The 12,319-nt window shown below is 46.5% G+C and overlaps 1 protein-coding gene across 2 annotated transcripts; it reads right to left on the bottom strand.

Moving 5' to 3' along the window:
• Positions 1 to 1,031: 1,031 nt before the first annotated feature.
• PEX5 (peroxisomal biogenesis factor 5) lies at positions 1,032 to 12,212 on the bottom strand. 2 transcript variants are annotated; one of them, XM_048968335.1, is made up of 16 exons: positions 12,142 to 12,212; positions 11,625 to 11,815; positions 11,187 to 11,222; positions 10,876 to 11,008; positions 10,128 to 10,262; positions 8,877 to 8,982; positions 7,683 to 7,773; positions 7,230 to 7,346; positions 6,741 to 6,833; positions 6,447 to 6,566; positions 5,756 to 5,899; positions 3,538 to 3,608; positions 3,162 to 3,377; positions 2,855 to 3,020; positions 2,514 to 2,671; positions 1,032 to 2,144 (listed from the first exon to the last, which is right to left on the bottom strand). In XM_048968335.1, the coding sequence occupies exons 2-16, from the start codon at positions 11,772 to 11,774 to the stop codon at positions 1,943 to 1,945; spliced, it is 1,938 nt and encodes a 645-aa protein (XP_048824292.1). In that variant the 5' UTR covers positions 11,775 to 11,815; positions 12,142 to 12,212; the 3' UTR covers positions 1,032 to 1,942. The 2 variants fall into 2 exon arrangements, with proteins under 2 accessions (XP_048824292.1, XP_048824300.1); XM_048968343.1 differs by lacking the exons at positions 7,230 to 7,346; positions 12,142 to 12,212 and having other exon boundaries at positions 11,625 to 12,132.
• Positions 12,213 to 12,319: the final 107 nt, after the last annotated feature.

Raw genomic sequence — 12,319 nt, 5'->3', positions numbered from 1 at the left:
TCTGGACCTGCTCCAAGAGCTCCAAGCCTGGACACAGTACAGTAGATGGGGCCTCACAAGAGCCAAGTAGAGGGAGACAATCACCTCCCTCTCCCTGCTTGCCACCCCTTTTTTAATGCAGCCTAGAACACAGCTGGCCTTCCAGGCTGCAATTGCACACTGCAGGCTCATGTCCAGCTTCTCATCCACCAGGACCCCCAAGTCCTTCTCTGCAGGGCTGCTCTCAAGGAGTTCTTCGCCCAGTTTGTATGAATACCTGGGATTGCCCCGACCCAACTGCAGCACCCTGCACTTGGCCTTACTGATCCTCATTAGGTTTTCATAGGCCCACTTTTCCAGCCTGTCCAGGTCCCTCTGGATGGCTTCCCTTCCTTCCAGTGTATGGATTTCACCTCTCAGCTTGATGTCATCCACAGACTTGCTGAGGGTGCACTCCATGCTATCATCTATGTCACAGATGAAGATGCTGAAGAGCACTGGTCCCAAGACCGATCCCTGAAGGACACCATTTGTGACCAGCCTTCACCCTGATGCAGAACCACTGATCACAACCTGTGGCTGTAATCAGCCAACCAATTTTTAATCCACCTAAGTACATCCTTCAAATCCATACCTCTCCAATTTAGAGAGAAGGATGTGGGGAGGGACCATGTCAAAGGCTTTGTAGAAGTCCAGATAGATGACATCCATTGCCCTTCCTCTGTCCACCGAAGCCGTCACTCCATCATAGAAGATTGATTCAGACTGATAGAATCTGACTACCAGATTGGTCAGGCAAGATCTGCCCTTGATGAAGCCACAGGGAAGCTCTTCTGCAGGCTCACAGAAGATTCATTATTGTTGAAGCCTGAGGCTACAGCAAAATGAGGTCCTTAACGCTTCATTTGCATGAGCTATCAATAAAACAAAGTCTGGGTGGAAAAGGGAGATAACGATGCAGATTTATGTTTCTCATTCCAGTGGGCCTGTACCTGCAGAGTACTGCACTACCCACCGCATGCAGGTTCAACAGATTCACACAGAGAAAGACGTAATTTTGGCAATTTTAATTCTCTCCCCTATTATACAAAATATTTTACAATTAAAAAAACATTTTCCCCAGCAGAATCATATACAGATATTTATAATGAACAAGATTTAGTTACAGTCAAGATGGGGGACTTCTGCACAAAGTAAAAACAATGAGAGATGATCAAGTGAAAATTAAGACTTGACCTGTTCCCTACCATATTCTGGGAGGGGAGGTTATAGTTAGGCTTTTATTCCTATCACATTGTCTCAAATCTGAACTCTGGGACTTCTTTTATCCCTACGGTCCACTCACGTCCGTAGCACAAGTACACTACTCTGCTCTCAGAGGTTCCCAAATGAGAAATCATCATCTGACTGTACCATAAATTTAGTATTACCCAAGGAAAATCGACTGCTGCCCTCAGCTTTCCCTAGTAACCCACATACATACACATACAAGCACATACATGGGGGAAGCATACTCAAATCCAGATTTTTTTGTTTTCCCACTGCTTCACTTAACATCAATCTTGTCCCACCAAAGCAGCCTGCCTTTGAAACATATCCAGCAGGTACTCTCTCCAGAATGGCTACTATGAGGTCTCAAAGCCACACTGGGCACCACTGCACATGCCATCTGGGAAAGCTTCTCATTTCCCCACTTTGACCATCTGCTTGGCAGCAGAGTGTCAGTCAGCCATAGATGTGATAATGTAAACCACTCAGAGATCCTCAGGTCACAAACAACAGGTAGGGGAAGTTGCACACTTCAGCAGGAAATTAAAAAAAAAAAAAAAAAAAAGAAATAGTTGCAAGTGATCTGCCCTAATAGAGCAAAGGTGTGTGTGTACCCAAGTGAACATTTTCTCCCTAGAGAAGGTCACAGCTGGGCTGGGCCAAACCTGCACTCGCAGGGAAGCTGATCCCAGAGTCACTGCTGGAGGCCAAATGCCCGAAGCAGCGTGGGAAGGTCATGGGCATCAGCTGCTCCATACAGGTCACTCTGCCCCAGCATGGAGAGGGCCATGCGGAGGGTGCTCCAGATGTTGTCAGACATAGCGCCTTGCTGCCCTCGTGGACCTCGGCTCTTCTGCTGCATGTGCAAAGCCTCTAAGAAGTGCTCCACAGCCTCACTGTCAACATGAGAACATACATATGCTTATTGGAGATGGTACATCTCATATTCCCTCCCCATTTGCTTCTGAACTGCTACTTCTCCCCTTTACAACAGTTTCCCCCCCTCTTTAGCACATCCTTCCCCGCTCCAAAACCACTAGTGATCCCGCTTTCCCCCTTATCAGGAATTCAAGTCCAGATGGCCTCCACTGCAAGTGCATCTGCCTGGCATTTTCTCAGGGCAGATTCTACTCATTCACTGTCTGCCTATTGCTACCAGAAGGCTGCAGGCAGCACAGCACTGTCCTAATAACCTATCACAGTCTCTCTCCCACACAGATATGCAACCTCATAGGTCACAGCAGATTTACACATCCTCTGCTCACCGGTGGGCACCCAAGTTGATGCAGCTGATGCCCAAGTTGTATCGAGACCGGATATATCCTGGCTGGAGCTCCAGTGCCCGCCGGTATGCGGCCACAGCTTCCTCACTGCGATTCCCATTGGCCAGCGTGGCACCAAGCTTGTTCCATAGGAGATGATCCTGGAAAAGGGGACAGAGAGAAAAGACTAAGCCAAACTGGCTCTTTATGTTCCAAGCCATCCCTTCCTAACCAACATGTCTGCCTTGCTCCTTTGCTTCAGAAGATGTACCTCACAGTACACACAGCACCTCCACCCACAAAACTCTAGGTACCTCCAGCACCCCCACTCTGCCCTTTCTTACATTGGGGCGCACACTAAGTGCGGCACTGAAGCAATCCACAGCCTTCTCGTATTCGCCACTAAGGTTGAAAAGGACACCCAGGCCACACTGAACATCAGGATCAACAGTTGAGGGGTTGCTGCGCACAGCTGCTAAGAACAGCTCTTTGACTTCCGCAAAAAGTGAGCTGGAAAAGCATGGAACAAGGACATTTGTATACTGTAGAACAAGCTGACCTTGGGTTGCCCAATCTAACACCTGCCCGACCCAGCCCCAATTCTCCGAGACACTTCTCATCTGAAGGCTAAGATTTATATCCCCAACTCACTCAGACAGCAGGGACCCTAGTACACGCTTGGAAGTGCCAAGATTTGTCTCTGAGGCATTCTCCTCTGGTTCCTTCTCCAGTAGGTGGGCATAGGCTTGTTTATGGCGTAGCCAGTCCCGCAGGGTCTCACATGCCTGCTTCTGCAAGGACTCGTTGGTGAAGCTGACTGCTAAAGCCATAAGTGCTGTGAGGTTACCAGGCTGCAGTTCCAAGCACCTGTATATCACACAAAGAGAAACAACCACCATATTAAAATCAAGAAATCCAGCCACAGGTGATAACACAATCAAAACAGAACACACAACACTAGCTACGTGCTCCTCGGGGCATTATGCACAAGATAAAGACCCCTGCTCAGATCTTTTGCAACACTCACCGCCTGAGAGCGCTGATTGCCAAGAGTTCCTGTTCATTCTCTGCTTGGGTGGTTCCCAGGTATTGCCAGGCCTGAAGGAAAAAGATGCATAAAGTTAGATTTCCTCAGATCCAGAAAAAATAAACAGGCACAGAGATTAGATCTGAGATTAAACACACAAACACCTCTGCTTCATGTACACTTCCATGTCAGATGCCATTTTGTCAGACTGTCCCTCTGCTGCCATCTGCCACAAGGCAACAAAATGTGACAGAGTACTGATGGGAAGGTTCAACCTCTTCTGCCATCCTACCAGCATCCGCCTCTGATATCACAGGCCGATGCGATAAAATAGGAGGCACTGCTTTCAGAGCAGCCCTAATATTAGCCACACACACCTATAAATTTAATCTGGAAAGATATATAGGCCTTCTGGTTCACATGCTATGAAGGACAGTAAGAGTGGAGCTTTGGTGAAAAGAAATGAATGTGTACCAAGAAAGCTACCATAAAGCAACTGTTTGCAGCTTTACCCTCTAAAATTGCACAATGGCTAACTTCAGCTTTTAACTGTGGTCCAAAACACAGGAAGGAGGGAAAAGCAGATCTCAGCTTTTCTAAAAACAAAACTGTATAGCAATAGTGCTAATAATGGGACCTTCAAGGCAGGCAGCTGAATATATTTGTGTATATACAGTCCACTGGCAAGTAAAAATTTTAGAAAATTGCCCACAAAGCAGAAGCACTGTTATTTTATTGGCTCTTCAATCATCATGACACTGGTACATTAAAAAAACTTCAATTTCCAGGCAGTTGGCATATGGAATATTTAAAGTGCTAAATCCACAGTAAATATCCATTCACCTTACATTGATGACCACATCCCTTGCCTCTAAGTAGGCCAGCTAGCTTGCTGGATTTGTCAGCATGAAGTAACTGCTTTATGAACTTAAGTCACATGAAGTGCAGCGTCAACTGTCTCAAAGAAGGAAGGCATTAGGAGAAGAAGATATACTGCAATTGCCAGCCACCACAAGCAACAGGTAGTCTGCATCTACTGCCTCAAATCCCTAATGCCTCACCACAAGACTAGCTACAACACAGAGCTCACCAGCCAGAACAGCACAGTGTTCTGAGGGCAGAAGAGCTGAGATCCAACAAAGTTGTACTTTGGACCAAGGTGACTATGGAATTTCCTTTGCAGTAAAAAAAAAAAAAAAAAAAAAAAAAAAGTACAAGTCTACCATTGTACCATCTGAACTTGACTTCCTGTCCTTTCCACAGTTACAGCAGAAGAATTCAGAACTTTCCTCAATACATCTAGCCAGCAAGGTTCAAGATTTCTACTCCTAAGGTCTCAGCTATTATGCCTAGCCCACAGCTCCAACAGTTCGAGAGACTGTCCAGTTCTCAAGGATTACCTCTTGACCACTTCAAAGCAAGAGTAGATTTTCAGAACATGTGCTTCCTTTCAAATTACTATTCGAGGAGGACTTGAATCAGTCCCAATGAGAATTCAGTCTTCCTAGCTCTTCTGACATAGGCACTTCAGAGACAGACAGCAGCACATGCACGTTTGCACTCCATCTCATCCTTCTGAGAATATTTATGCACTCTACTTCTGAAGAAAGGCACAAACTATTTCTTAATCCATCCTACAGAAGCTGAAGTTTTATGGAGGAAGCATTCACTGAATTAACTGCTGGAACACGTCTCAGCGTAAAAATCATTTTCTGGTATACAACTTCAAATAAAGCCTTCGGAGACACTCATGTTACTCAAAAGAATTGAGAGATGGCATTTCCTAACAGATCCAGGTCCTAACCACAACCTCTAGTGCAGCTAACTGCTAAGAATTTGCTTTTAATACCCATATTAAAGAATGTCATTATCAGAAGCACCTCCAGGCTCATAAAGCCAACTAAGTCTTCCACAAAAGCAACTTAAAGATATAAGAGCCTCTTATCTTGGCTTCATGCATGCATTCTTATGATTTCACACAGCTTTGAGCAGAAGACTTTGTGCATCTGATTTCAGCCCTAAACCTTCTTGCCCACCATCCTCCTCAGGATTCACACACACCAGCTACAAATCCAGGGCCACAGACAAGTGAAATGTTTTCATATGTCCTGCACAGCTGATTGTGGTGAGCTTTCTACACATACCCTGACATCTCAAAGGTAAAGGATCCAAGAAGGACAACACCAAGTCAAGGCCTGCTACCATTAGTCTCACTCACCTCCATATGATCTGGCTTCTGTTGCACTGCAGCCTCAAACAGCAAGACAGCATTGGGGAGGTCACCTTCCTCCAAGCGCTTTCGCCCTTCTTCAAATGCGTCAGGATGATCTCTCATGGGATTATCTTCTTCAAACTGGTAACCCTAGCAGCAGAAACAAGCAGAGGGCTAATGCCAGGTGATGCTAGGCAGAAAAGCACTTTCTACAGGATATCACAGTCTGGTCCAGCTGTGACAAACAGCAGAGCAAGTAGCAACCCCACTCTGTCTACTAGCTTGTAGCAGATTAGAGAAAAGCAGCTCTTCTTTCTGCTTGCTCTATCCTGAAAGATTCCTCTGAATCTTAGACTATATCACATATGAGGTAAACTGCAACAGTGATTAAATAGCTGGTGCTTAGCTTACCAGCTCTGGGTGGGAGTGGGCACTTGCACTCATTGCAAGCAATGCCAGCATTAACTGGCACTTGGTAGTGAACAAGAACTAGACAGCACTTGCAGATCAGAACAAATGACAGCAGCATTTAACTCCTAGCTAACCTAGAATAAGGGCACATGCAACAGTAAATAACAGCACAAGAAGAAACCTTAACAGCATTTGGGGATCTATGGAACTCACCTGCACAGCAGACAACCTGCCGGCTTCCTCAAGGCAGCTCATCACAGAGCTAGAAAACCCTGTCCTGTATTACCTTGTCATATGAAGAAGAGCTGAGGTCATCATAATCAGAAAGCCAAGGGTGAGCCTCTGCATCTCTCTTGGCCATCTCCTCCCATTCTGCCTGAAGTTTGTCCCAGAAATCCACATCTGACTGAAGGGAGAACAGAAAGTGACTGGCATACCTCAACTTTTAACTGAGCTCTACAAACACCACAAAGCATGCCCTCTTAAATGTTTCTAGCCCTCCTCAATACATGCAAAGGAGAGTTAACCCTGTCACGGGCTCTCAAATGTTACCCCAGCCCTCCTCCTCCTTCAGCTTTACCTCCACAGCAGTCTTTGCCTGCTCAAATTCCGTATCAAGAGCTGATATGTTCCCAGATCGCGCAAATTGATCCACCCAGGCATCGGATGCCCCCTGGGAGTTTGGAAACAGAAACACATCTTTCTTTTTAGGGTTTGGTAACCTCAGCACACATCCCAATGTCCTGGAGGGTCTGCGATGACCTCTCCTTCCCATCAGCAAGAACTGATGGCCTTGAGAAATGGAGAGGAGTTATTTTGGATACTTCCTTCCTCCCTCCCAGGTGCTACAGAAGATGAGAACACTGACAGTGCCCAGATATCTTCCCAACATCTGGCTAGACTTTGCTCTGACGAGCCCAACAGTCCCTCCCTTACCTCCCACATCTAGTCATTAGTAAGTAAAGCACTGCTGAAATTCAGACTTGCCATTCATTATCCCTCGCTCACAGACTGTGCACTGTCACAAAGACCTTTCCTCCTTCAGTGCACACAGGGCTGAGGCTCCTACCTGCTGCTGCATAAACTCAGCTGCCCATTGCTCTGCCTGATCTTGGTCTCTGTGGGTCACCTGATTAGCTTCGATCGATACCCTGCCATCTCCAATCTGGCGGACAAACTTTAGGAACTGTGGCAAAGAAATGAAACAAGGGTGGAGCTGGGCAGACGCTTTGCCAAAAACATTTCTATCTATGCCCCCCTTCTTTCTTTACAGATAGGAATTCTCTCTGCAAAGTGAGCACAGAAGGCTAGAGAAGTGGGCAGGAAAGCTCTTCACCACAGTGCAGTTACAGAAAGATAAAATATTTTGTGGGAACTGAAGGGCTGGACTTCTAGGAAACAGAGAAGAAGTGGAAGCACTGGATAGCAGGCCTTTTTTCCTTTATTGCCTTCCCCCTTCTTCTCCGTTCAAACTCTTTAGACACATTAGATATCTGTCAGCCCCAGTCACAGCATTCCTCACCTCAGAACTGTTGAGTTTTGGATCATCCACTTTAGAAAGAAAATCACTAGCAGTTTTCTTCAGATCATCTTCAGATTGATATTCTTCATACCTTTTTAAAATAATCAGTTAAAGGGAAAGAAACAGTTTGAAACTAGGCAACAGCAGCCTCTTTCATTAGCAGTCCACTGAATGGGGTAGACAAGTATTGAGGGATACAGTCCTTCCTAACAGACTCTGGAGTTCAAAATTAGCCTGTAAAAATTCAAAATTACTACTAGGTTAAGCCTGCAAAAGAGTGGCACAACCATGCTATCAAGTACCACAAGTATTGGCACCATCAATCATAGCCTCATACAGGAACATTGCAGGAACAAAGAAAGTAGGCTGTTCTTATGGAAGCACAACAGCGTTTTGAAAAAGCAGCAACTCTGAAAAAGATGAAGGGCTCACAGAGAGCACATAGTTTTGTATGGCTTAAAGTGGGATAGATTCTAATAATATTCTAGGTGCAACCTGTACTGTCAGTTTTGGCAATGTCACTGGAACAGGAGAACTTAGTAACTTCAATATTTGCAAAAAGATACCCAAAAAATCAAAAGCGAGGAGAAAGAAGTACCTAAATACGTATAGTCTGTTTTAGAGAAAGATCTAAGTAGCTCAAGTGCTTGCTTACATTTTGCTACCTGAAAAACTTGACCACAGTCCACAAGTACCTACACAGAGAAGATTTTCAGTAATAGACTGATCTTTACCACACAGAAATATTTGAAAATGTTATCTGAATGGCCAAATCTAGAAATATGCAAAGGAAAAGCTTGATGCAGTTTGTCAAATAAGGAGAATGAAGTGATGAAAGTCTACAACTATTGGATCTAGCACCTGAGATTTCTAAAACTGAAAATGCATCTATTGAGGAGCAGAAAACAAATTCTGCTTGAGCAGGAGTTACTGCAACAACTACTGAAATCACGTTAAGAAGCTTTTCACTACCTATGCAATTATATTAGACTACAAGATCACAGCATTTCCAGAAACTAGAATCTAGCAAAATAGTGATCTCTTAAGCATCATTTTCTCCCTTCTCTAAAACTAAGGAGAACACTGTCTAGGTAAGTGATTCAAAAGCATTCAAGATGTTTCTCTGCCACCTGTCTAACCTTCATCCATGCAGAAGCCTAGCAGCAATAACTGGTCTTGACACTAGAGACTTACCATTTATCTGCTACTGACTGGTCTTCTGATTCCCCCAGCCACAGTTTCTCCTCTGACTGCTCAAGGTATTCTTCTGCCCACTTGGCAGGAGACACAGACAGTGGATCTGCATAGGACATTAAGACAGGGAAAGAAGAGTGAGATGAGCAGAACATCACTAAGCTTAACTTCAGATTCCACTTTCATCATTTTACATACTCTTATACTCTTATCTAACACATGCAGTAAAGACCTCTTCAAAGAAAGATCGTCAATACCTGTTTCTTCTGTGTCCTGAACAAAAAATAATAATCAAGCCTTAGATACAGACAAAGCATTAATACAAACGCCTCTATGGTGGCAACATCTTTACTTTCTACTTCCACTTCATTATTCTAACAGCTGCTCCATGAGAGATACCATGTAGGTCAAGGAAATCAGCAATGCACTACAAGCCTCTGTCAAAAAAATCACAATTTAGGAAGAACACAACTGTCACAACTGTCTCATAGACGTTGGAGGTGTTGACTTTTACTGCCAGGAGTATCAAGTCTGCTGATCAATGAATGGAACTATCTGACTTCCTACAGTGGCCACCCCCAGGGAACAGAAAAGAATCTAGTTAAATCTTACACATAATTTCCAGGTTAAGTCCTAGATGGTCAAAAGACCATATTCAACACACAGCTCTATACACAAAGGAAGATGGCTTTTCAGATAAACTACCACCTTGTTTAGAACAGAAAGCTTACACTTAGGTCCAAAAATACTCATTTTCCATTTTTTCCAACCTGTGAGAATGCACTTTTCTCCTCAAAATTTCTCCTCTCCCTCTTCATAAAATCCATTTAAAAATGGATTTTTTTTTTTTTTTTTTTAAAAAAAAAGCACTCCAAACTGCATTTACCTTAGTACCAAAGGAAAACATAGTGAGAACTGGAGTATACATAAGGAAGAAGCAGCAGCAGAGCATCTCCAGAAATTACGTTAGTTGAACCATAACTTTAATAAAAGCAGCTTGAATAGCTTGCTTCTCCCAAGTTCTCCAAGTAACCCAATCTGAAAATAAAAAGATCTTGTGCCCAATTAAAAGCTTCCACACCAAATAGCGAGCAATTTAGCTAATCCACTCCAAAGCAGTCTTTTTTTTTCCCCTCCTCCTTTTTAAAGCTGCTCCAAAAGCATGATTCCAGTTTTGAACTCACTAACTACACTGCATGCAAGAATGTGACTGGGCAACATCACAACGATAATCCAAAAAGGACCCTTCACCTGTCACTTCAGCAATGAATTCCTGTGACCAGTCAGCCTCATTGTAATCTGAAGCGATATCACCAGCGGTATCTGCTGCAGCCAAGAACTCCTGGGTCCAGTTTTCAGACAGTGCAAGGGCTGCCACACCTGGAGCTAGAAGAAAAACACAAGTGAATGCAAGAGAACTCAAAGGCACCTTCAGGTAGCCATCATCATCTCAGATCAGGTCCTTCCTCTTTATTAGAATAAAATCACCAGAAGATTCTAGTTAGAAGGAATCTCTGAAGGTTGCAAGTCTTAGAAAAAAAGTAAAAGACACTGAAGTTAGATCTGATATTTCAGAGTACTGACCAAGCAGCTTCTGAACTTCTCGAAGTCTAGAGACTCCCCAGAATCCCTAAGCATCTGCTGCAGTGCTGAACTGTCCACCGAGGGAATACATTTCCTTACTCCTCTACCTCTCATTCTCTTGCTGTTTATCAGTGCAAAGATCCCAGCTACTGCTGCTGAAGACAATTAGATCCACTCCTACTCCCCTGACACTCCTCCAGACTGAAGAAACTTACTTCCTTCACCTTTTTCTCTTACACCACGTATTCTACCTCCTGATCTCCAGTGGACTCATTAGAATATATCAGTGTACTGGGAAGTCCAAAGTTGGAAACAGTGCTCCACATAACCTCACAACAGAGGGAGCCACCCTGTTAAGAGTTTAACCACAACACTGAGACCTTTTCCACCATCCATCTACTCCAGCTCCCCTCACCTCGCTGAGGCGCCTGTCGGAAGCTTGACTGTTCGATCTCCTGCATCTCAGCCAACAGGTCATCCATCTTAAAGGTCTGGGGTGCATGGGACAGTAATGGGGCATTCTGCCCTTGTAGGAATTCTCCAACCAGCTACCAAAGACAGTGAGAGATTAACATTCATCATCTAAAACATGGAAAATAAACAAGTAGAGCCACAGAGTAGAAAGAAGAAACAGACTTGGCAGAAAAATAAAATTAGATAGAGGGTAAAAAGCAAACTAAGCATTGAAGAGAAAGGTAATAAGGACATGCATCTATTTGTTCTTACCTCATCTTCAGAGGCTACTCCCAGCGGCTTGGATACCTAGAAGTAACAGTGGGCAATCATCTCAACAGCTTGGGCTATCCACACAGCATGTCAATCAGCACACATCCTCCTCTCCCTCCTGTTTAGGCTAACCACGCTTTCTCGCACTGGCTGTCAGCACGCGTCCAAGCTATAGGCACAGGAATACCCCGCACCACGTCGCGCAAGCTTCCCACCACCCCCTCCGGGTTAGCCGCTGCATCAGTAAGGCGTGCGGCCCCCCCCACAGCCACGAGCATCCTGCCAGCATCCCCGGACACGGCCACTACGAGCAAGACCACGCCCCGTCAGCTCGCCGACAGACGGGGCGGCCCCACAGCCCCTTTCCCACGCGAACCAGCGCAGTCCCACACCCGCCCCCGGCCGCCCTCAGCGAGCGAAGCGCCCCTCGACACTCACGGCGGCGGCGCCCGCCGCTCCCGGAGGCCAGCCGAGGGATCCCTGGAGCCCTTCCTGCCGCAGGGCCTTGTCCTGGGTGAAGTGGCCGGCCAGCTTCAGAAGGGGGTTGGAGCCCCCGCACTCCGGCTCCACCAGCTCCCTCATAGCCATGGCGCGAAGCACGGACGGCGCCAGAGCCCTCCGGGCTGCACCTGGCCCCGGGACGACACCGGGCCGACGTCAGGCAGAGCGCCCTCCTACCCCTCGCTCCGGCAGTCCGCCCCCCGACCCGGAACCCGCCAGGCTGTTCTGGCCGCCGCCTGGGCAGCGGGACGTCCGTCTGGCAACCTTCGCCTTCCCTGCCCCAACCTCGCTCGCCAGCCAGCCAGCCAACCAGGCCGCAGGCCGCGGCCCGCCCCAACCCGCCCGATACCGACCCCAGCCCCACGGCGGCGGTAGCGCCGTGAGACCCCACACTCCCCAAGGCCGCCGGAGCAGGCCAAGCCGAGTCACGAGAACCCCCTACCCCACACCGTACTTTGGGCGCCTGGGTCGCGAGGCTCGCGGGCGGGGCCAGCAATTAAAGGCACAGGCACCTCGCCAGCGCAGCGCCGTGGCCCTTAAAGGGACCGAGCGCCGGCAGCCGCTCGCGCTGCTTTGCCAGCCGGGCGTTCTGGTGCGTGCAGTCACTGCGCAAATATGTATAATTTTATCAT

This window comes from Lagopus muta, chromosome 1 (assembly GCF_023343835.1).
Source record: "Lagopus muta isolate bLagMut1 chromosome 1, bLagMut1 primary, whole genome shotgun sequence".
Taxonomy (NCBI): Eukaryota; Metazoa; Chordata; class Aves; order Galliformes; family Phasianidae; genus Lagopus; species Lagopus muta.
Note: the sequence above shows the minus strand (reverse complement) of the source record. Positions and strands in the feature narration are given on the sequence as shown.

Excerpts from the sequence above, each read along its gene's own strand:
- PEX5 (XM_048968335.1), bottom strand. The coding sequence starts at position 11,774 with ATGGCTATGAGGGAGCTGGTGGAGCCGGAGTGCGGGGGCTCCAACCCC. Across the intron at positions 11,223-11,624 it reads GAGCGGCGGGCGCCGCCGCC|GTATCCAAGCCGCTGGGAGT; the intron begins GTGAGTGTCGAG and ends TGTTACTTCTAG. Across the intron at positions 11,009-11,186 it reads GAGTAGCCTCTGAAGATGAG|CTGGTTGGAGAATTCCTACA; the intron begins GTAAGAACAAAT and ends TGTCTTTGGTAG.